The sequence below is a fragment of the Mobula hypostoma genome, chromosome 15 (genome assembly GCF_963921235.1).
Source record: "Mobula hypostoma chromosome 15, sMobHyp1.1, whole genome shotgun sequence".
Classification (NCBI taxonomy): domain Eukaryota; kingdom Metazoa; phylum Chordata; class Chondrichthyes; order Myliobatiformes; family Myliobatidae; genus Mobula; species Mobula hypostoma.
Genome location: NC_086111.1, coordinates 70,190,502 through 70,215,434, shown reverse-complemented (window position 1 = coordinate 70,215,434; position 24,933 = coordinate 70,190,502). Strand labels below are relative to the sequence as shown.

Here is a 24,933-nt window from a genome sequence, read left to right as displayed (position 1 = left end):
TGTTACAGTGCCAGCAACCCGGTTCAAATTCCCGCCCCCGTGATTGCCTGGGTTTCTCCGGGTGTTCCTGTTTTCCTCCCGCAGTCCAAGGGTGTACGGTCAGGAGGGTAATTGGTCACGTGGATGTAATCGGGCGGCACGGGCACTTACTGTCAGTCTGTTCGAGGAAGTTACTGTGTTGCATCTCTAAAGACTTTTTTTTGCAAAGTAGGGCAATTAAGGGTTCTGGGGAAAAGGCAGGTAGGTGGAGGTGAGTCCACGGCCAGATCAGCCATGATCTTATTGAATGGCGGAGCAGGCTTGACCGGCCAGATGGCCGACTCCTGCTCCTGTTTCTTATGTTCTTATGTCAATAAAACCAGCACATGCTGGAGACGGTATCTGCGGAAAGAAAAGCAGTTAATGTTTCAGGTCTGGGACCATTTGTCCGAGTGGGGTGGGAGAAAGCATGATGGTTTTTCAGTTGCAGAGAAGGTGAGGGGCGGATGAGTAGGAGCAAAGTAATATCTCTGGTAGGACAAGACCAAGGTTGCCGTGGTGAGTGAGAGGCGGGGGATGTATCAGAATTGTCAAATACCCAGCAGACTAAGTTGTGCGAGTGGAATGAGGAACCAAGCCAACTGGAAGAGGCATAATTGTACAGCACAGAAACAGGCCCTTTGGCCCATCATACCTGTGCTTGACTGTGAAAGCCTAGGGGTTAGGGGGAGTGTGGCATGATAGTGTAGTGGCTAGCACAGCGCTTTACAGTACAGGCGACCCAGGTTCAATTCCCACTGCTGGCTGTAAGGAGTTTGTACGTTCTCCCCGTGACTGTGCGTGTTTCCACCGGTTTCATCCCACAGTCTAAAAATGTACCGGTTGGTAGGTTAATTGGTCATGGTAATAATTATAATTTGGTGAGAGTTAAATCGGGGGTTGCTGTGCAGCACTTCTGTGCTGTATCTCAATAAATAAATCTAATGCCTAAATGGCTTTGTTTCTAGGAGTGAGCATCACTAACAACCTGTTCTGATCCAGGTAGATTCAGCTACTTCTGATAGAGGTACACAAAATTATGAGGGGTATATAGATAGGGTAAATGTAAGCTGGCTTTTTCCACTGAGGTTGGGGGAGACTGGGTCTGGAGGTCATGGGTTGAGGGTAAAGTGTGTTCTATTTAAAGGGAACCCGAGGGAGAACTTCACTCGGAGGGTGGTGAGAGTGTGGAACGAGTTGCCGGCGGACATGGTGGATGTGGGTTCGATTGCAACATTGAGAAGTTTGGATAAGTACGTGGATGGGAGGAATATGGTTCGGGTTTGGGTTGATGGGAGCTAGGCAGAATAACAGTTTGGCACAGAACAGATGGGCTGAAAGGCCTGTTTGTACTATTGTAGATGGCAGACCAGGAGCCTCTCATTTCCTTGGGATGCTAAAAAAAATTTGGCATATTCCAATTTGGCCCTCCTCAATTTTTATCAACGCACCGTAGGAAGAAGATGGCGCCGGTGGACAACGAGACCAAGAGCAGCATCCTCCAAGTGGTTCACAAAACTGCTTCTTCAACTTCTTTTATGTCTTTTTCTTTCAAAAGTGGTTCTGCTACTGTTGGGACCTGTGATGGACATTTTGGTGGTGTGTTTTCAGGCCGATTGAGCGAACTTGCGCTTTGCTGTCTCTGAGGGGGATCGGTGAGGCGTGTGGTCTCAAGGCCAAGAATCCTGGAGAGGTGGCATGAGCCAGTGATTGACTCTATTTCTCACTGATCTCGCTGATTAAAGCACTGAGGAAGGTAGAAATCATCGAGGTGAGTGTGGAAGGGAAGCGGGTGTGCAGTGCTATCTACCAGCCTCTTGCTTACTGCTGTCGGAGGAAGGTGTCTGTGTATAACGGTCTTGTTCACTACTCCTGGAGGATGGTCTCTTTGTTCAAATGGTTTCTCTCTTCCTTGAAGCTGTCGGAGGACAGTGGCGGAGTCCTGGGTCGTGGACAAGGTTTAATCGATTGAAACAGATTGCGGATTGAACTCTTGTTCACATTATGATGCGTTGTGGTTTCTGGCCGTTCCTTTTATTGTTTCTATTTTAGACATCTTTGAATTGGGTGGGCTGCAGGCAATGAACACTGAGATGAATGTGCCTGGACTCTTTCGATTTTGTGTTTTATATTCTGTGTTTATCTTTTTTTTGCTGTTTGCATGATTTGTTTTTTTTTTGCGTGTGAGTAGGAGTATTTGATGTTTTTCTTTGAATGGGTTCAATGGTTATCTTTACCTCGTGGCTGTCTATGGGGAAGATGAACCTCAGGGTTGTATACTGCATGCATATTTTGATAATACAGTATATATATTATTGAATTTTTGAAGCATCTTATCCAGATGCATCATGCTGAGGACAATTTAGTGGTTGTTTCATCTTGATCAGCATGGACTAACTAATTGGGCACACTGCAGCAGACATCAGGGTGGAATCAGCACTCTGCTGTGCGCAGTTCTGCCACCGTGCTGCCCTGGGTCTAGGTATCCTTGTCTGGTCTGAGCCCATACGTGACACCTTTCCAGATAGACAATGCGTCACTCTTGTGCTTGGAAGTGGCACAGCAAACCCAGTAGGCTGTGTCCGTTGGAGAGCTTGAATGAATTCTGAATGGAAGATTGAAGGAATTTGTAGAAGGTATTTGATGTGTAAGGAGGTTTCGGCTTTTATGTTACTGCGTAGGCTAATTAAAATGGCTTCTTTGTTATGTTATACTTGGGAATGTTTCTTTGTTATGTTAAGCGCTGAGAAAGTTCTTGCGCTAGCAGCTTGTTTTGGGTTAGACTGTGATAAGAAGATGTTACGAACCTATTGGGATAGTTGTTACGTTTTTGGTGTATCTGAAGATATTGTATGTGCGGGGTTTTGGGGCAGAAGGCGGGAGAGAGAGAGAGACAGAGGATGGACCAGGTGCTGTGAGCCTGCTAACGGGGTTGGACCCCGAGCGGGGTGTTCAGCGAGGAGAGGAGACAGGGATGGACTTGTGTGGAGCGTCTGGTCGACCACCGTTGTTGGTCCCAGGCAGCCGGTCAAGGTGGTCCGAGGGGTCGCAGGGTGAAGAAGAAGGGTCCTGAGCTCCAACTGTTCGTGCACGAAGAGACTGAACTTTGATAAGTGTGGCACCTTTTATTTTCCTTTTTTATTTTATTCTCTATTAATTAGATAGTTCCAGTAATATCTATAAACTGTAAGTCATTTAATCGTATCTGGTGTATTGTCTGTTATTTGGGTGGGGTGGGGTACATCACACAGCATCCGCACAAACTAATTACCCAGTTTGGCGGGGCCGAGGCTGTTTCCCTAGACGACAGCGAGCCGAGCGACCCTGAGGTTGGCCAGGGGGGCTACAGATGTATTGGTTGATTATTGTCACGTACTAAGATAAACTGCAAAGCTTGTGTTGCAGACTGTTTACGACAGATCAGATCATTACGCAGTGCATTGTAGAACTTCTATAGATGCACAGTGGAGAATATCCTAATTTGTTGCGTCATGGCCTGCTATGGGAACACCAATGCCCGGGAATGGAAAAGGCTTCAGAAAGTGATGGATACAGCCCAGTCCGTCACAGGCAAAGCCTAACACTGAGCACAGCTATGAGGAGCGCAGAAGCAAGAAAGTGGCATCCATCATTGAGGACCCCCACCATCCAGGCCATGCTCTTCTCTACAAAGACGTGGCTCCCACACCACCAGGGTCAGGACAGTTATTACCCTTTCTCACCCCAATTCTGAACTGATTCCACAACCTGCAGGCTCACTTTCATGGACTGTACAACTAATGTTCTTACTATTATTTATTATTATTTTTAATTTGCACAATTTGACTTTTGCACATTGGTTGTTTATCATTTTATGTATATCTTTTCATAAATTCTATTGTATTTATTTTATTTCCTGTAAATGCCCGCTAGAAAATGAATCTCAAGGTAGTATATGGTAACATGTACGTAGTTTGTTAATAAATTTTACTTTGAATATGGTAAAATAATAACAATGCTGAGAAAAGTGTGAAAACGACCGAAAGAGAGCAGTGCGGGTAAATGATAAACTGCAAGATCATAATGAGGCCGTCAGGCCAAGAGTCTGTCTTGCTGTACAAGAAGTTTGTTTAAGATTCTGGGAACAGCGGGAACAGAGGGGCGGAAGCTGTCCCTGAGCCCGGTGGTACGTGCTTTCAGGCTTTTGTCTCTGCTGCCCAATGGGAGAGGGGAGAAGAGAGGATGCCCAGGGTGAGCGAGGCCTTTGCTGTACAGACAGGAGTCCACGGAGGGGAGGCTGGTTGCTGTGATGTGCTCTGTGTCCACAACTCTGTGGTTTCTTGCAGTCACACGCACAGTGGTTGCCATACCAAGCTGTTAAGCACCCAGACAGAACGCTTCCTTTGCTGATTGGTTTATTGTGTCTCATGTACTGAGGTGCAGTGGAAAGTGTTTGTTCTGCATGTCGTCCCAATAGATCATTCCATTCTTTAGAACGCTGGTCATCTTTGTCAGCATCATCATTATTACGTGCCGTGTCGTATGATGGTCTTTCTGTGACCATGATTGCTCTTGGCAAATTTTTCGACAGAAGTGTTTTGCCATTGCCTTCTCCCGGGCAGTGTCTTTACAAGACGGGTGACCCCAGCCATTATCAATATTCTACAGAGATTGTCTGCCTGGCGTCCATGGCTGCATAACCAGGACTTGTGATGTGATCCAGCTGCTCATACGACCATCTTATATGACCTACTCCCACGGCTTCACGTGACCCTAATTTTTTTGGGAGTGGGGCTAAGCAGGTGCTACACCTTGCCTAAGGGTGACCCACAGGCCAGTGGAGGGAAGGAGCACCTTGCAATTTCCTTGGTAGAGACCTGTCTCCACCCCGCCTCCCAAATCGAAGTGCAGAAGGAAAATGGGTCAATGCAGAACCTGGAGCAACAGCAACTTGCAGGAAGAGCTCAGCAGGTCGATCGGCATCTGTGGGGTGGATGGTGGTAGTAATCGTCAACATTTTGGCTTAAAAGTCCTGCATCAGAGTTGTTCCCCCTTCCTCCTCAGTCCTGATGAAGGGTCTAGGCCCGAAACGTTGACTGTCTATTCATTTCGATCAATGCTGCCTGACCTGCTGAGATCCTCCACCATTTTGTGTGTGTTGCTGTGGAATAGTGTTAAAGGTACAGAGGAAGTGTAGTCAGCATGGTAATGTAGTAGTTAGCACAGCACTTTGCAGTGGTGGCTGTAGGATGGGGGTTCGGTTTTTTTCTCTCCCCCCACCCCCCCGACTTCCCGCTGTCTGCAAGGAGTTTGTACGTTCTCGCCTTGACCATGTGGGTTTCTTCTGGGACGGTTATGGTAATGAGTTATGGGCATTCTATTTTGGTGCCAGTAGTATGGCAAGGGCTGCCCAGCATGATCCTCACTGATCTGATTTAACACAATGAACTTCACTCTGCCAATCTGTACATATGACAAATAAAGCCAATCTCTCCCCTCTCCCCAATCTCTGGATTGAGGTAGACGAAGTGCAAGGGCCTCGGGAAAGGGTAGATAGAGACATTGAAAGATTTATCCTTAAAAGTATAAGAGATCCATTCAACAGGTAGGGCCCAACCTGAGGTCGGAATTAAGTGAGCTCAACATTTTATGCAGTGGAAGGGGCAGGAGAAGGCCCTGCACTAAGATTTTGACAGACTTGAACAGGGATATCAGCTCAGCAGTGTATAGGAGTGCGACCAAAATAGAGCGTCACCAGAGTGTAACAGCGTAGCACTGTTACAGCGCCAGACCCGGGTTCAGTTCCCGCCTCTGACTGTAAGGAGTTTGTACGTTCTCCCCGTGACTGTGTGTGTTTCCTCTGGGTGCTCCAGTTTCCTCCCACATTCCAAATATATGCAGATTATTGAGTCAATTGGTTACGTAGATGTAACTGAGTGGTGCAGGCTTGTTGGGGAATAGAAGAAGAGGGGCGGGGGGGTGAGAATTTTTTTTAAATCAGAAAGAGAAGTCGATGTTCATGCCATCAGGTTGGAGGCTACCCAGACAGAATATAAGGTGTTGTTCCTCCAACCTGAGGCTAGCCTCATCGTGGCCAAGAGAGAAGGCCATGCACCAATGTGTCGGAGGGAGAATGGGGGTCAAATTATGCTGATAACACTTGTATTAACAGTCTAAAATAGGGTTAAGCTATAGGACAGATAAAAGGGCATTAAGGGCTATTGAAGGAAGAGAAAAAGTTTGAGAAAGGGGTTGTTAGAGATTCTTCTTCTTAAGCCCCTCACCTCTGTTGGGGTGTAGGCTGCTGATAGCAGCTCGCCAAGGTCCTCTATCTTGGGCCAATCGAAGGTCAATCGGCCCTGTAGCTTCTGCTTTCACGACATGACTTCATACATCCTCTAAGCGAAGATCCTTCCTGTCCCTGGGATGAGGTCTTTGAAGCTTCTGTTGGTGTTTCTGTAGCTCTGTGTTTTTATGGGATGGTTGCTAGCCCCGTGCCCAAACCTTCCTCCTTTTGCGGCTGGGCTTGGGACCGCCCATGGCAGATTTTAATTATGGTAATGTCAGAGCCAGCAAGACATAAACGTGAGGTAATGTTTCAGTTTTATAAATCTCAGGATAGACCCCACTTGGAATATTGTGTTCAGTTCTCGTCACCTCATAGGAAGGATGTGGAAGCTTTAGAGAGGGTGCACATTTACTAGGATGCTGTTTGGACTAGAGAGCATGTCTTATGAAGAAACGCTGAGTGAGCGTAGGGCTTTTCTCTTTGGAGTGAAGGAGGATGAGAGGGGGCTTGAGAAAGGTGTAAAAGATAAAGAGGCATAGATCGAGTGGTTAGCCAATGCCTTTTACTCAGGACAGAAATTGCTAATACAGGGGACACACATAAAAGTTGCTGGTGAACGCAGCAGGCCAGGCAGCATCTCTATGGCCTGCTGCGTTCACCAGCAACTTTTATGTGTGTTGCTTGAATTTCCAGCATCTGCAGTATTCCTGTTGTTTGCTAATACAGGGGGATGTAAATTCAAGGTGATTGGAGGAAAGTATAAGGGGGATGTCAGATGCAAGTTGCTTTTACACAGTGGTGGGTGTGCACAAGGGCGGTGGTAGAGGCAGATACACTGGGGACATTTAAGAAGCTCTTAGATAGGAATATGGATAAATTTGTGCTGATGTTGGAGAGGGTACAGAGAAGATTCACTAGAATGATTCCGGGAATGAGAGGGTTAACATATGAGGAACGTTTGTCCGCTCTTGGACTGTACTCCTTGGAGTTTAGAAGAATGAGGGGGGACCTCATAGAAACTTTTCGAATATTGAAAGGCATGGACAGAGTGGATGTGGCAAAGTTGTTGCCCATGGTGGGGGAGTCTAGTACGAGAGGGCATGACGTAAGGATTGAAGGGCGCCCATTCAGAACAGAGATGCGAAGAAATTTTTTTTAGCCAGAGGGTGGTGGATCTGTGGAATTTGTTGCCACAGGCGGCAATGGAGGCCAAGTCATTGGGTGTATTTAAGGCAGAGATTGATAGGTATCTCAGTAGCCAGGGCATCAAAGGTTATGGTGAGAAGGCGGGGGAGTGGGACTAAATGGGAGAATGGATCAGCTCATGATAAAATGGTGGAGCAGACAATGGGCCAAATGGCCGACTTCTGCTCCTTTGTCTTACGGTCTAATAACAGAGGCTGAGGCTGCGGCCTGCCTTGGGCTCGGTGTCTGAGGGATCTGCCATGTTTACTCGCTCTGCGCTGAACTGAGGCTGCGGCCTGCCCTGGGTTTCATATCCATGGACTCACTTATGTTCTGACTGCTGTTTGCCTGCTTTTATTGTTTGCATGGTTTGATTTTCTTTCCTCCCTGCACATTGGATGTTTGATAGTCTATTTTTTTAATGAGTTCTTCTTTCGATTTCTTTGCTTTGTGGCTGCCTGTAAGGTTGTATAATATGTATATACATTGATAATAAATGTACTTTGAACTTTTTGAACTTAGAAGGGCTTTGCAAGATGGAAGCGTTAGTTTGATCTTTAGAGTAGGCTATAATTTCGGCAGAACATTGTGGGCCGAAGGGTTTGTACGGTGCTATTCTATTCTGTATTCGGTGTAACACTTTTGTTGCACTTTGGCAAGGACATCAGTTTTGTAGAGTCGCAGCTGATGTTTTTTAAATTTGATGAGCTGTGCCAACGTGACCGAGTTCTCACTTCCTTGCCTCCAGCACTGGGCACAGCCTGAGGAGGTATTGGTAAAATCAGTGAAAGACAGATATTTATAAATGTGTTGTGCAATTCAGAAACAAATTCTCAAATGCACTTGTTGCGTGAAGCTCCACGAGATGTGATGGTGCAGATGAGGTAGGGTTTGTCTGTTTCCCCTGTCAGCCGGTGGGTTTCTCCAGGAGATCTCCCTGTGTCCCAGTGATGTGAAGGTTGGTTAATCTTCCATTGTAAGTGACCCCTGTTGTAGTCAGCTGGAGAATTGGGGGTGGATTGGGGGTCCATGGGGGTAGGAAGCACAAGGGTTGGTGACCCCCCTCACCCCAGACTGACGAGTCCTGAGGCTGGAGGTTTGTGTGAGTTTGGAGTTTGAGGCCCGAAGTTGGAAGTCCACGATCGGCAAGTCCTGGGGATGATACCAGAGACTGAGGACTAATTCGGTGATTCTGGAATCTGAGTCCCCTTGGTCGGTGTGCCTCGAAGTCGGAGGCCTGATGTCTGGTTGTGAGTCTGACTCCAATGTCTGAGGGTTAGAGGACTCGGGAAGCGGCCTGTCCTGGGCTTGAAGGCCCGTGTTTGGGAGGGTGGGAGGGAGGAAAGGGGATCTGTTTGCTGCTGATTTGTTGCTTGTGTTGTTCTGAACACTGTGGGCCGCTAGAATGAGTAGTGTCACTTGTGGGCTGCCCCCAGCACATGCTTGGATTGTGATGGTTGTTTACACAAACAGTGTACGATCCAGTGTTGTTGATCTCTGTCTGTGAAGACCGAGAAGGGCATCACTTTGACTGGGACACTGTGGAGGTACTGGCGCAGCCCAACACGAAGCAGACATGAGAATTTTTAGAAGCACGTTCTCTTCTGGTAACTCTGAAAGCAAACATATTGAAATAGATGCTCTCTGCAAACTCCTAAGAGCCAAAGAAAGATGAGCCAATGGAATTCAGAGGTCAGCTGAAGGGGTAGCCAATCAGGACCGAGGCAAGCAAGTGGGGGCTATATAAACGGGAGCCCTCCCTGAGGGAAACACCAACAATTGCCCACCGAGGATGTCACCTCGACTGGTGATGAAACGTCTACAAGGTAATTGCCAAGCTTGGCGAATAGCGCAACATCAAACAAATGACACATTTCACAGTATGTTTTGATGTACCATGTGATAAATAAATTCATCTGCTATTGGGACTGGGTTAGGGAGCATAAGAGGTGGTGGGTAGAAATGAGGACAGGGAGGGAAAGCGACTGATGGAATTGCTGGGATCTAGCATGGACCCAATGGGCTGAAGGGCCTCTGGTGTTTGTATTTGTTTATTTTCCTATACACCAGGGTACAATGGAATTCCTTGCTCGCATGAAGCTCACAGAGTGAACGATGTGCATGGTAATAATAAATACAACAATAAACAAAGCAGCAAGTGCAGAACAGGAAAAGTATCGCAGTGCCAGCTGAGGCAACGCATGCCAAAAGAAATGCTGAAGTGACGATAATGGGGGAGGAGGTAGAATTAAGGGTCGGAGAACGTGACAGCTCCATGGGGAATGGTATGTGAGGGAAGTGGCTTGCTCACACGTTCCAAAAACATACGGGTTAGGGTTCGTAACTTGTGGGCACGCCACGTTGCCCCCGAAGTGCCCAGCACAAACCCTGCTGGTTTAATTTGACACAACTGATGCATTTCACTGTACACATGACAAATTTAATGTGTATCGGATCCATACAAATATATACATAGTACTCTCCTGATGAATGGTCTCAGCCCGAAATATCAACTGTTTATTCTACTCCATAGATGCTGCCTGACCTGCTGAGTTCCTCCAGCACTTTGTGTGTCTTGCTCAAGGAGACATAATCTGTCTCATTGAAGGGCTGCTGCCTCACCACACCAGAGACTCGGATTCGATCCTGACCTCCAGTGCTCTCTGCATGGAGATTGTTCATTCTCTCTGTGGCTGATAAATTTCTGGGTGGCAAGGTTAGCGTAATGCTGTTACAGTGCCAGTTTTAAGATTGGGGTTTAATTCTGACTGCTGTCTAAAAGGAGTTTTTCTTCTGGCATCTTTCCCCTTCCTTTCTAGACCTGAAGAAGGGTCTTGACCTGAAACGCCGGCTGTCTATTCATTTCCACAGGACCTGCTGAGTTCCTCCACCACTTTTTGTGTGTTGCTTTGGGTTTCCAGCATCTGCAGAATTCCTCACTTTTCCCCCAATTCCCTCCCACGTTCCAAAGCTGTACAGGTTAGAGTTAGTGAGCTGTGGGCATGCGACGATCATGCGAGAAGCATGGCGACACTCGCAGGCTATGCAGCAGGGTCCACACTGATTTGATTTGATGTAAAAGATGGCACCAGTGATCATCAGCCATGTTCTGTGCATCGCTGGAATGTTCCAACAACCAGTGGACTCACTTCCAAGGACTTTTCATCTCATGGTCTCGATATTTATTGCTTATTTATTTATTATTATTATTATTATCATTTTTTTTCTTTTTGTATTTACGCAGTTTGTTGTCTTTTGCACCTTGGCTGACTGCCCAAGTTGTGCGGTCTTTCGTTGATCCTGTTATGGTTATTATTCACTAGATTTGTTGATTATGCTCATAAGAAAATGAATCTCAGGGTTGTTTATGGTGACATATACATACTCTGATCATAAAATTTACTTTGAACTTGGAACAATGCGTTTCACAATGCAGGCCAAGTCACTGAGTATTAAATAAGCAGAGGTTGATAGGTTCTTGACTAGACAGGGTGGCAAAGGTTTCAGGGAGAAGGCAGGAGAATGGGGTTGAGAGAGAGAATAAATCAGCCATGGTGGAATGGCAGAGCAGACTCGATGGGCTGAATGGCCTAATTCTGCTCCTATGTCTTGTGGTCTGTTTCACTGTTTTGATGCACTTTCGACAAATAAAGCTGACCTAATGTAGCTAAGTCAGGGTCATAGTGAGATGGCTCTGTCCGAGGCAGTGGGGCTGTTTGGTGTACTGTGGTTGACACGAGGTTAAATACAGCTGGAAGACTACACGCAGTTTGGCCATCGCAGGAAGGATGTGAAAAGACTTCAGTGGTTGCAGACAAGATGTGCCAGGAGATTGCCAGGGTTAGGGAAGTTTAGTCATTAGGAAAAATTGTCTACGCTGTGCTTGCTTACGTTCGAACGACACAATCTAAAGAGACTAAATGAGGCATGTAAGTATTACTGAGAACCCGGGCTGGGTCACACTTTCTCTTGACAAAGAGGTCAGGAACTGGGGAAGCACACATAAAACGCTGGAGGAACTCCACAGGTCAGGCTGCAACTGTGGAGAGGAATAAACAGTCGACATCTCGGCCTGTTAACCGTTCATTTCCCTGCATAGATGCTGCCTAACCTGCTGAGCTGCTCCAGCATTTTGTGCGTTGTTGCTCTGGATTTCCAGCATCTGCAGAATCTCTTGTGTTTATGATAAAATGCCTGTCTGTGTTTCTTTTTCCTTTTCCTATCCGCCCCTCCATTCCTCTCCCAGTTCTGACGAAGAATCTGACCCGAAATGTTAAGTCTAGTTCTCTTTCCACAGGTATGGCCTGGTTTGTGTTTCTGACATTTTAGAGTTATACAGCCATAGAGCACAGAAACAGTCCCTTCGGCCCATCTAGTCCGTGCCAAACCATTTAAACTGCCTACTCCCATCGACCTGCACCAGCACTATAGCCCTCCAAACCCCTCCTATCCAAACTTCTCTTAAATGTTGTGTTACGTAACCGGCAACAGTGAATATCAGTTGAGACAGGTTATATAAAAACAACCAAACGTTTATTAAACACAGATAAACAATAAAAAAAAACGAAAACCTTAACCGGAGGTTAACTGCTATGCAGTCGTTCAACAAATCGTCACTCGGCACTGGTTCTTAAAGCATTAAATGCGAAAACAGTTCTTAAAGCAGTAAAGCCAAATACAGTTCTTAAAATGGTAAATTCGAAAATCCAACCGATTTACACGTTCAATTGGGAGAGACTTCTCTGGAGAAGGATTTCTTCATAGACGTGACTTTTCTGTTGGTTCTGTCCAAAGGATTCACGATGCAGGAAATAAACCATTTACAACAACTGACGTTAAATTCTAAAGAGCACCTTGCATGAACTACCTTCTCTTTTGGCTAGAGTTATCTTTGATACAGGTCGCTACTTCTTCAACGAAGACTCAACAAGGTCGATCCTTTATTAAACTGCTGAACATTCCTGACTTATTTTAATTCTTCATATCCTGTACTTCGATGAAGTCTTCACTCTCCAATACTGCTGGAAAAAGGTACATCAACACATCTAGCAAAAATTTCCAGTCCAGCCCTATTGTACCTTGCAACAGAACGTAACACTCCGTTTTAAAAATGAAACTGCATTATGAAAACAAATACGCAACAGAAACGGAGACACACTAACGTTCTAGCTGGAAAACTAAAAACTAACTGCGTCATCTGGGGTCTTCCCTTATATGCCCGTGGTGCACATGTCATCACGTGACCTCACATCGGCAGGAAAATTACATCAGGTGACCTCCAAAAGACCATTACATCATTCTCACACAAAAAAAATCACAGATCTCCTTGAGGTATGTAACAGTTGAAATTGAACCCCTGCCCACCACTTGTGCTGGCAGCTCGTTTCATGCTTTCAGCACCCTCTAAGTGAAGATGCCCCCCCACCTCAGGTTCCCCTTAAACATTTCACCTTTCATCCCTGACTCTTGACCTCTAATTCTGGGTCTCATTTTCTGTTTTTATATTAGATTTTCAGCACCTGTAGTTCTCTTCTGATTTTCCCCTTCTCGCGTTGGTAATACTGTGCACTCTGAGGTTTAGGAATGCTACTGACCCCCACAGAGGACTGTCAAGTGATTTATAAAAATGCACTATATTTTACTTCTGTCCCTGGTCTCTATTAATAAAACCAAGCCTCCCTGTGCATTTTTAACTGCCTTATCTTGTCGTGCAGCCAAAGATTTGTACGTGAGTAGGAATTTATATAATTACAGGTATGTTAGCACAGCATTTTTCGTGATAAGAATTCGGAACCCTGGATTAATAATCTGGATACCGGTTTGAATCCCTCTAGCTGTGCAATTTATTAAACAAACAGGAATAAAATTTATTTAGAGATGCAGCAAGGTATCAGGCCCTTTCAGCTCAAAGAGCCTCTGCCACCCTATTACCTGCATGTGACCAATTAATCTGCTGACCGTACGTCTCTGGAACTTGAGGGAAACTCATGCGGTCACGAGGAGAACGTACAAACTCCTTACAGACAGCGGCAGGACTGAACCTGGATCGCTGGTGCTGTAATGGCGTTGCGCTAAACTCTACTGTTCTGTGATGGGCCGAACCTCCTGACCAACAGTCCATAATCAGTATGGATATGCAGCAACTCTCCTCTGCGGGTTTTCTCAACACTGGTTACACACTAGGGGGCCATCTTATTAGGTATCGCCTGAATCTAACTAACTATTATACCCTGAGTGTATCTTCATGGTCTTCTGTTGCTGCAGCCAATCCACTTCAAGCTTCAAGGTATTGTTTGTTCAGAGATGCTCTCCTGCACACCACCTTTGATGCATGGTTATTTGAGTTACTGTCAGCTTGAACCAGTCTGGCCATTCTCCTCTAAACTCTCTTATTCACAAGGTACTTTCACCTACAAAACTGCTGCTCACTGGATACATTTTTTACACCACTCTCTGTCCAAGTTGCATGCCATCTTGGACAATGTCTCCCATCCACTACATAATGTACTGGGGGGATACAGGAGTACATTCAGCCAGAGACTCATTCCACTGAGATGCAGCACAGAGCGTCATAGGAAGTCATTCCTGCCTGTGGCCATCAAACTTTACAACTTCTCCCTTGGAGGGTCAGACACCCTGAGCCAATAGGCTGGTCCTGGACTTATTTCCTGGCATAATTTACATATTACTATATAACCATTTATGGTTTTATTACTATTTATTATTTATGGTGCAACTGTAATGAAAACCAATTTGCCCCGGGATCAATAAAGTATGACTATGATTATAAATTCTACTGACTGTTGTACGTAAAAATCCCAAGAGATCAAGAAGTTTCTGAGATACTCAAACCATCCCATCTGGCACCGTCAATCATTCCACTGTCAAGATCACTTAGATCACGTTGTTTGGTCTGAACAACAGCTGAACCTCTTGACCGCGTCTGCATGCTTTAATGCATTGAGTGGCTGCCACATGATTGGGTGATTAGGTCTTTGCATTAATGAGCAGGTGTACAAGTGTATCGAATAAAGTGGCCATTGAGAGTATACACAAGTGGTTCTGCAGATGCCGGCAATTCAGAGTAAAACACTCAAAATGCTGGAGGAACTCAGCGGGTCAGGCAGTATTTGTGGAAGGGAATAAACGGTTGGCATCTCAGGCTGAGAGCATTCATCAGGATTGGAAAGGAAGGGGGAAGAAGACAGAATAAGAAGTTGTGGGGAGGGCGTACAGTACAGTGCAAATGCATTCGGCACATATATCTAGCCGGGGGTCTGGGAATTTTGCACAGAACTGTATTTGTCGATGAGGAGCGGAGAGCGAGTTTGTAAATCTGGCAGGGGCAAAGGATGTTGGGAATAGCGAAGGTGGAGTGCTGCGGGAGGGGTGTGGGACAGAAGGAGTTCCTCAGGTGGGTGGTGGTGTGGGTGCAGACACACCCAGCCCTGAGACACCAGGCAAGGTCATTTGATTCTAAGCAATTGATTTATTAATCATTACAGAATGTCTCTCTGGTGCTTCCCGCTCCTTCCCCTCTCCCTTCACCTTTTCCCAATCATGACTCCCCTCTCCCTGCCCCCTTCCCACTCTCAGACCCATATCAGAAATAGGTTTATCTTCACTCACATACGTCATGAAATTAGTTTTTTTTTGCGGCAGCAGTACAATGCGATACATAGAATTACTACAGTACTGTGCGAAATTCTTAACCACCCCAGTCATATATATGTGCCCAAGACTTTTGCTCAGTACTGGAATGCTGATGGGTGAGAGGGAAGATAATGAAGTGAAAAGACCCGGATCTGGGCCGTACCCTCCAAATATCCGGACCTGCCTCTCGGTTTTTTTTTGCACTGCCTTACTTTCCATTTTTCTATTTTCTAGTTCTGATTTATAATCTAAATTTTTAATATTTACTATGTTTTACTATTTTTAATATTTAATATTTGTAATCCAGGGAGCAGGAAGCGCAGAATCAAATATCGCTGTGATGATTGTACGTTCTAGCATCAATTGTTTGGCGACAATAAAGTATAAAGTATAAAGCTGGGTGGTGACAGGTGAGACCGGGGTGGGGGGGGGGGGCGGATGCCAGATGCTTATACATTACTGAATGGCATGGCTCAGGTGCTCAGCGAACTCAAGAGGTTATAGCGATACCGAGGGTCAAAGTCATGCACAGGAGGCTTGGCAGACAGCCAGATCCTAAAGAATGTGAGTTCAGAGCCGGTAATTCACCGTCTCAATCTTCTCAGCTGCACACCACCAATCTACTGATGAGTGAAATCCTACCTTGCATCCGTCTCCACTGAGGCCCTATAAATAACCTCACTCATTTCCGGTCAAGACAGCAGAAGACAATTGGGCTTGCTCAGGGGAATTCGAGCCAATGTCACGGCAGTGCTCAATAAATATCGAGCCCAGGAATCGCTGCAAAACTCAAGGCGGAATCAAATTCTGCTTGCACCGCACTGCAACCCACATTTCAGTTTCCCTGGGCTCGTTGAGACGACTTCCAAGAATAAGTAACTTGCGTCTAATTTCAAATGGGAGAACTTGAAACGGCAGCCACTTTGACCCCTCCTGTTGTCAGGAGGATTTGGAGGTTACTCTGATGGGGCACTGGTACAAGCAAAAAAATTCTCAAGTGGGAAATAGCTCAAGGTCTTTTAAAAAAGATGCATGGGAAAGCAGGACTGCAGAAATGCTGCTTCCACAACCTCACTCCTTCCCTACATCCGCATCAAGCAGGATTTCCCAGTGGCTAGCTGTTTAAATTCCATTCCTGTTCCGACATGTTGGTCCATGGCCTCACCTACTGCCGCATTTCATCCAGGTAGCCTGCAACCTGACGTCATGAACGTCGATTTCTGTAACGTCTGGTAGTTTCTCCCCCCCCCCCCCCCCCAGCGACCTCTCTTTTCCCATTCCTCATTCTGGCTCCCCTCTTCCTCCTTCTCACCGGCCTGTTACCTCCCTCCCTCCTCCCCTTTCTCCCGTGGTCCACTCCTTACAGACAGAAATGGGAATTGAACCCAGGTCACTCGTGCTGCAAAGCGTTACGCTAGCTGCCATGCCCGGCAGCCGCCCCAGAGTGGCGGGTGACTGACCCGGGGTGCCAGGGCCCGCGCGCGGTAGAAGCGTGCGTCAGAGTAGCACCCGCAAAACGCTGGAGGAATCAGCAGCTTGGGCAGCACCTATGGAAATGAATAAACAATTTGTGCTTCCAGCCAAGACCCTTCCTCAGGACTGGAAAGAAAGTGGGGGGAGGGAACGACTATATGCTAAAAGGAGATAGGACAAACCAGGTGAGGGGGTTTGAAGTGAGAACTGATCGATGAAAAAGGTGAAGGTGTTTAGATGCTTTTGGATATGCAGAGAACGGAGGGGTATGGATCATGTGCAGGCAGAAGTGAATTAGTTTAATTTGGTGCCATGTTTGGTACAGATATCGTAGGCAGAAGGGTCTGTTCTTGTCTTGTACTGTTCTATAATTAATTAGGTGCAAGAAAATAGGAACTGGAGCTGAAGTTTCAATCACTTTAGCCTAATTTATTGTATCTTGTGGAAGATCTGAGAGGGAGTTAGGGATCATACCTTTTGCGAGCCCCCAACTCAACAAAGGGCATGGAGTGACGTTGAGAGGGTGAAAGGTTGAAAGTGGATGTTTGTTTTTTAACAGACGGAGGGTGGTGGGTGACTGGGGCAGTGGTCTGTACCAGTGTCTGAACATCTTAGCCTCCAAATCCTCTTGATACCGGGCCGGTCCAGTAGGGGTCTAAGTGGCTGCGGTTTCAAATCGCCTGTTTGAAATCAGATGCAAGTTACTTATTCTTGGAAGTCGCACGCTCAATGATTTACGAATGGTTCCCCTTCCCTGGCGCCATCAGGTTTCTGAATAGTCCATGAGCACTGCCTGACTCTTTTTGATTGCTTTTTGCACTACTCATGTAACTTGTACACATGTATTTATTTTGATGTACTGTACTGCTGCCGCAAAACAACACAATCTCACGACACGTGTCAGTGATAGTGATAAACCTGATTCTGCTTCCTGTTCAAGCACATGCGAGAGGGGCATTCACAAAGTTCTCCGATACGTGCACAAACGTTCAGAGATTAGAAGGATATGGATATTGTGCAAACAGAAGAGAGTTTAATTGGGCTTGATTATTTAATTACAACACTGTGCAAAAGACTTGGGCGGCCTAGATATATATATATATATATATATATATCTCTGTCTAAGAATTCTGCACAGCACTGTATGTTGGTTAAAATAGGAAGGTGGTTGGGAAACAGTTAGCTTAGTAGTGTTAAGTGTTAGGATGGTGGGGTGGAAATACGTCCCTACCAAAGGAGGTGAAAGGTGCTCCGTCCCTCCGCTAGCCTACAGGTCACCCTTGGGCAAGGTGTAGCACCTGCCTAGCCCCCGATCAGGGCCATAGAAAGCCATGGGGGCAGGTGGTGGATGGTCGTATGAGCAGCTGGTGCAGATCACAAGTCCTGGGTATGTGACCACTGATGCCAGGCAGACAATCTCTGAAGAGTAGTGATAGTGGCTGGGGGTCACCCATTTTGTAAAGACACTGCTCAGAAGAAGGCAGTGGCAAACTAGGTCTGTAGAAAAATTTGCCAAGAACAATCATGGTCAAGGCCATGATCATACAAAATGGCACAAAATGATGGTGAGTATTAAGTGTTATTTGGTAACAGGAAAGTCAATATACAGTACTGGGTCTTGAACACCTGCCCAAGACTTTGGTAGAGTATTGTAATTCGGGACTACATCGTGGGCCGAAGGGCTTGATGCTCTTTCAGGTTTTATGTTCTAAACAGCAGCTTAAACTTTCAGCTTTGCACTGTATGCAGGGCACAGGCCATGCCAGGGGCTCAGAGAGAGGGCAGCACGATAGTGTAGCAGTTAGTGTAAGGCTTAACAGCGCCAGCTGCAGGATCAGGGTTCAATACCTGCTCTTGTCTATAGGGAGTTTGTACCATCTCCCCCCAAGACCGCTGGGTTTCCTCCGGGTGCTCCAGTTTCCTCTGATATTCCATAGGCGTACAGGTTAGGGTCAGTGAGTTGTGAGCGTGCTCTGTTAGCACTGGAGGCATGGTGACATTTGTGGGCCTCCCCCAGTACCATCCTCGCTGATTTGGTTCAAATCAAACAATGCATTCCACTCTTTGTTTCTATGTACGTGTGACAAAAAAAAACTTATTTCTTTAACCCATTTGCTAATGTTCAGTTGCATGTGTTTTTAATACAAAGGCTTGCTTTTCAGTTCGTCACAAGTCTCCACTCATTTCCTCCACATCGCTGCAAACTCCCCCCCCAACCCATATTCAAGCATTTTATCAAAGTTCAAAGTGTATTTTATTATCAAAGTACATGTATGTCAGCATATACGACCCTGAGATTCATTTTCTTGTGGGCATTCTCAATAAATCTATAGAATAGTAACCTTAACAAAATGATTGAAAGACCACTCAACCTGGGTGTTCAATCATTGTAGAAGATGACAAACTATGCAAATAGAAAAATGAAATAATGATAATAAATAAATAAGCAGTGTGTATCGAGAACATGAGATAAAGAGTCTTTGAAACTTGAGTCCATAGGTTGTGGGAACAGTTCAGTGATGGGCCAAGTGAAGTTGAATGAAGTTATCCCCTCTGGTTCGAGGGCCTGCTGGTTGAATCTCTCTCTCGAGGAATTACAAACTGACTTGTTGTCTTCTGCCCTCTGGTCCTTATGCCATTTATAATAAATCTGGATGCAAATCTCATTAAAAAAAATTATTGATGAAATAACTCAGAGTGCTAGGTACCTGGGAACGCGTTGCCAGGTGTGGCGGTAGGGGAAAATGCCCTCGAATCCAGGTAGTATTGTATCGGACCTGAGTAAGGGTGTTGAAGTTTACGTGGGGCAGGCAGGAGATGGAATTGAGAGGGATAATAAATATAGCTGTGGTCAAATGGTAGAGCAGATAGAGCTGAAAGAGTTAATTCAGCTCTAATGTTTTAGACACAATGGTCTAGCCTCTTCTGTACCCTCTCCAAAGCTACCACATCCTTCCTGTAAAGAGGCTACTAGACTGCACAAGCTTTTACATCAATCTCTTTGCCCAATAACAGGACCCAGTCTCTCGCGCTCTTTACATGTCTCTGGCCTGTTGCCCAAATGGGATAATTGGCTTTGACAACAATAAGGAAAATACCAGAGAGAAATCTGGCCAGCAGTTTGCTGTTTCTATCGATCAGCTTCCCAATATACAGAATTGATGCATCCATCGGGAAGATTAAGCCAAACATCGGTAGAATAAAGATGAGGGGGAATATCTTTAGCCAGGGTGCGGTGAATCTGTGGAATTCATTGCCACAGACAGCTGTGGAGGCCAAGTCAGTAGGAGTATTTAAAGTAGAGGTTGATACATTTGTGATTAGTCAGGGCATCAAAGGTTATGGGGAGAAGGCAGGAGAATGGGGTTGAGAAGCATAATAAATCAGCCAAGCTGGAACAGCAGAGCAGACTTGATGGGCCAAATGGCCTAATTTTGCTCCTGTGTCTTATGGCTTTATGATAGTTTGGGGGGTGGGGTTTTTTTGAGATTATTATGTTTCGAAGGAAGGATCACACTAGACCCCAAATCAGTCCTGCTGAACACAATAACTTTCCGTCTGAGCAACACACAAATAATAGGAACTCAGCAGGGTCTGTGGAGGGGAATAAGGAGTCGACTTCTCAGGCCAAGACCCCTCGTCCCTCCAATGTGCCTTAAACATCTTCCACTGGCTTTCTCTCATCTTAAATCAAGGTTCCAAGTAAATTTATTATCAAAGTACATATATGTCACCACATGCAATCCTCAGATTCATTTTCTTGTGGGAATACTTGTGGGAATGAATTCATACTAGAATAATTACCATAATAGAATCGATGGAAGACCGCATCAACTTGGGTGTTCAGCCTGTCTGCAAAAGGCAGTAAACTGTACCAATACAAAAAGAAACAATTGATAATAAATAAATAAGCAATAAATATTGAGAACATGAGATGAAGAGTCCTTGAAAGTGAGTCCATTGGTTTTTAGGCATCCATTAGTCTCATGAGACCATGGATTTGCACATTGGAAGGTTTTCAGGGCTCAGGCCTGGGCAAGGTTGTATGGAAGACCGGCAGTTGCCCATGCTGCAAGTCTCCCCTCTCCACGCCACCGATGTTGTCTAAGGGAAGGGCATTAGGACCCATACAGCTTGGCACCGGTGTCGTTGCAGAGAAATGTGTGGTTAAGTGCCTTGCTCAAGGACACAACACGCTGCCTCAGCTGAGGTTCGAACTAGCGACCTTCAGATCACTAGACCGACGCCTTAACCACTTGGCCACGTGCCAACACGCATTGGTTGTGAAAACAGTTAAATGATGGGATGGGTGAGATTATCCCCTCTGGTCCAAGCACCTGATGGTTGAAGGGTAATAACTGTTTCTGAACCTGGTGGTGTGAGTCCTGAGGTGCCTGTACCTTGTCCTGATGGTAGCAGTGAGAAGAGAGCATGATCTTGAGTGGTGGGGTTCCGTGACGATGGATGGAGTTTTCCTGTCACAGTGCTTCCTGTAGATGTGCTGAGTGGTGGGAGAACTTTACCTGTGGACTGTGTTGTTTCCACTACTTTTTGTAGGCTTTTCCTTTCTGTAATAGGCTGTGATGCAGGTAGTCAGTGGGCTCTCCACCACACACCTGCAGAAGTTTGTGAAAGTTTTAGATGTTATGCCGGGCCCCCAGACAAGTGCTCCAAAATTATAACAATGAAGAATTTAATTCATTGGGACGTTATCAAACTTGGACATGAGCATTATTGCTGTTTGTCCTCTGACCAGGAAGATAGTTCACCCATTTCAGAAGGGTCAGCTGTGTTGGTCTAGGATTGGAGTCACCAATGGACGTAGAGAATGTCAGGTCCTACCCCACTGACGACCTGGATAAACCAGGTGGCACCATATGTTAATTGGACAGGCACATATACCTCAGCTTGGCTAAGGAGTACGAGTCTTACCCACTTCAGCAGGCTGTGGGCAGAGCCTTCAAGACCCCGCACCCGATCCTGGGAACTTTACATATTGGTTTATGTGGAAAACAGTACAACGTGTTTCCCAAGAGCAGAATTCTCAGGCTGGCCTCAGTTAATGGGAGGATTCCATGGAATAACATAGTTTGAGAACACCTGCCTGAGAGGAATGCCGGTGCTTTAATTGAGCTTGCTTTGCCTCTCAATCATTTCTTTTTGGCCTCCCCTAGAAATCTGTGGAGGCTAAATCACTAATTAGATGCAGAGGTCAAGATTCCGTAAATAAGTGAGAATATGAGGAGAAGCGCAAACACGAGGAAATCTGCGGATGCTGGAAATTCAAGCAACGCACACAACAAATGCTGGTGAACGCAGCAGGCCAAGCAGCATCTCTAGGAAAAGGTACAGTCGACGTTTCGGGCCGAGACCCTTCGTCAGGTCTCGGCCCGGAACATCGACTGTATCTCTTCCTAGAGATGCTGCCTGGCCTGCTGAGTTCAACAGCATTTTTTATATGAGGGGAAGATGGTGTTTGGGCATTGATTTATCGTGTGTTTCGATGTACATATGACAATTAAAGCTAATCTTTAAATTGGGCTGGTTTAGATGGGAATCGTGGTTACTATGGACCATTTGGGCCAAAGGGCGTGTCCTGTGCTGTGTGACTCCATGAGCCATTGGGGTTCCTCCATTAGATTGATGGTTTGGAACAAGTTTCATGAAACTGAAGACCTCCTTAATATTCATATTATTGTACTTTCGTACTGTAGGAGGCTATTTGGCCCATCAAGTCCATGTCAGCACTTGGATCAACCCTAGTTAAAGTTAAAGTCTGTCCTGAGTCTTATAGGCTCATCAGGCCAGTGCTTATGCCGGTTTCCGTGGCGTGAAGCGACTGAGAGTATGAGACTCCCCTCCCCCCCCCCCCACTCCCGGATAAGACGCCAGTCTATTGCGAGGTTGGATCAACCCTACTTCTCCCCTTATTCGCTCTCGCAGGCACTCGTTATTATCCATCCCACTCCCTTCAGCAGCTGCCCCAACACTGAAGGTAGTTTATACTGACTGATCGACCCACTTCAGGAGTGCTGGAGGGGTTGTAGTGATGGGAGGGCGTACAAGCTCCACGTGGACAGCGGTTTTAATGAAGTTCTCCTTCTCTTGCAGCGTCCGCCACCTCTCCGGCCGGGAGGATGACATAGGCGAGGGGGCTTTCCCGAGCAAGTGGTCTCGCAGGGTCTACTACGTCCGAGTGGCGGCAGGAGGCGGGAGAGAGAGAGACGGCGCTGGGGAGCGGGATGGCGGAGCGGTGGACTGGCTATCTGTGGGCCTTCCACCTGGTATCCCACCTGGTCCTTGTTGCCCCGGCAACCGGGGCCCGCCCGCCTTTCAGGACCTTCGGAGCCTCCGATACCAGCCTGACCCACCTCGCGGTCCACCAGGGGACGGGGGTGGTCTACGTGGGGGCCGTGGACAGGATCTATAAGTTGGCGGGCAACCTGACCTTGCTGCGCTCCCATGTTACGGGTCCCGTGGAGGACAATGTGCGCTGCTACCCGCCGCCCAGCGTGCAATCCTGCCCCCATCCGCTGTCCCTCACCCGCAATGTCAACAAGCTCCTGCTCATAGACTACGCCCAGAACCGCCTCATCGCCTGCGGGAGCACCTTCCAAGGCATCTGCCAGTTCCTGCGGCTGGATGATCTCTTCAAGTTGGGGGAGCCGCACCACCGGAAGGAGCACTACCTGTCTAGCGTTAGTGAGGCGGCTACCATGTCTGGTGTAATCATCTCCGGCCCCAACAGCACCAACAACAAACTCTTCATTGGCACGCCTATCGATGGCAAGTCGGAGTACTTCCCCACCCTCTCCAGCCGGAAGCTGATGGTCAACGAGGAGAACGCGGAGATGTTTGGCTTTGTCTACCAGGATGAGTTTGTGTCCTCACAGCTGAAGATCCCATCGGACACGCTGTCCAAGTTCCCGGCCTTTGATATCTACTACATCTACAGCTTCAGCAGTGAGCAGTTCGTCTACTACCTGACCCTTCAACTCGACACCCAGCTAACGTCACCGGATTCCAGTGGCGAGCAGTTCTTCACCTCAAAGATCGTCCGGCTGTGCGTGGGCGACCCCAAGTTCTACTCCTACGTCGAGTTTCCCATTGGCTGCCTGAAGGATGGCGTGGAGTATCGGCTCATTCAGGACGCCTACCTGGCCAAACCGGGCAAGTACCTGGCTCGGTCCCTGAAGATCTCTGAAAAGGAGGACATCCTCTTCACCGTCTTCTCCCAGGGGCAGAAGAACCGGATGAAGCCGCCCAAGGAGTCAGCCCTCTGCTTGTTCACGTTGAGGAAGATTAAGGAGAAGATTAAGGACAGGATCCAGTCCTGCTACCGGGGGGAAGGGAAGCTCTCGTTGCCCTGGCTACTCAACAAGGAACTGGCCTGCATAAATTCCGTGAGTACCAGACTTGATTACTTTCCAAATTCCGCATGGGTTTCATCTGGTTGCTCCAAGTTCCGTAAAGCCTTGGATAGGTAGGTGAAATAGCAGTGGATTCAGTTATTATTATTCTATGTACTGAGGTACAGTGGAAAACTTCATTTGAATTCGCCACAATTAAGTTGACCATAGTTAAATTGGACGGCAGGGGTCTTGGAGGAATCAACATTGGCTATAAGATATGGAAATCAGATTAGGCCATTCATCCAGTTGAGTGTGATTGAATGGTAAAACAAAGTCGCAGAGAAATACAGAAAATAAACAGGCCCTTCAGCCTATCTATTCTGTGCTGAGCTGTTATTCTGTCTAGCCCCACCGACCCACATCTGCAACTTAGCCCTCCCTACCCTTCCCTTTGACGTCCGTACAAACTTCTCCTCGTTGTTGCAATTGAACCCGCATCCACCACTTCCACTGGCAGCTCGTTCCACACTCTCACCACCTGCCTCAGGTTCCCCTTTCACCCTTAACCTATGACCTGTAGTTGTTGTCTCAGCCACCCTCAGGGAGAAAGCCTGCTTGTACTCCTCATGAACCATCTGACACGTTGATCTTTTTTTAAACCCGCTTCTCCTGCCTTCTCCCCTATAACCTTTAACACCTGTTACGTACCCCGTAACTGGGTTGCCAAACCAGCAGAAATGGATCACTCAGTTGGAGTCTGGAGTACTAGAACTAAGAAAGTTTTATTAAAGAAACAAGCAACACAGTAATCGAAAGGATAATAAATGCAACAGCTCAACAATGATAACCACACATGTGCACAGAATTAAGATAACAGCATCAATCAAGCTCTATCATTGTCTAGGGGTAAATGACCAAATTTCAAAGTGACTCAAAGTTCAGTCCAGTTTAGTAGTTCAGTTCGCAGTAATCGTTACCATGCGA

At 46.6% G+C, this 24,933-nt stretch overlaps 1 protein-coding gene across 4 annotated transcripts in view; it reads left to right on the top strand.

Moving 5' to 3' along the window:
- The window catches only part of LOC134356953 (plexin-A1-like), a 462,148-nt gene that overhangs the window by 62,280 nt on the left and 374,935 nt on the right, over positions 1 to 24,933 (top strand). For all 4 annotated transcript variants that reach the window (XM_063068230.1, XM_063068229.1, XM_063068231.1 and 1 more), the window contains exon 2: positions 22,709 to 24,000. In XM_063068230.1, coding sequence (XP_062924300.1) covers positions 22,840 to 24,000 — 1,161 coding nt within the window. In that variant the 5' untranslated portion in view covers positions 22,709 to 22,839. The remainder of the gene's footprint in view (positions 1 to 22,708; positions 24,001 to 24,933) is intronic.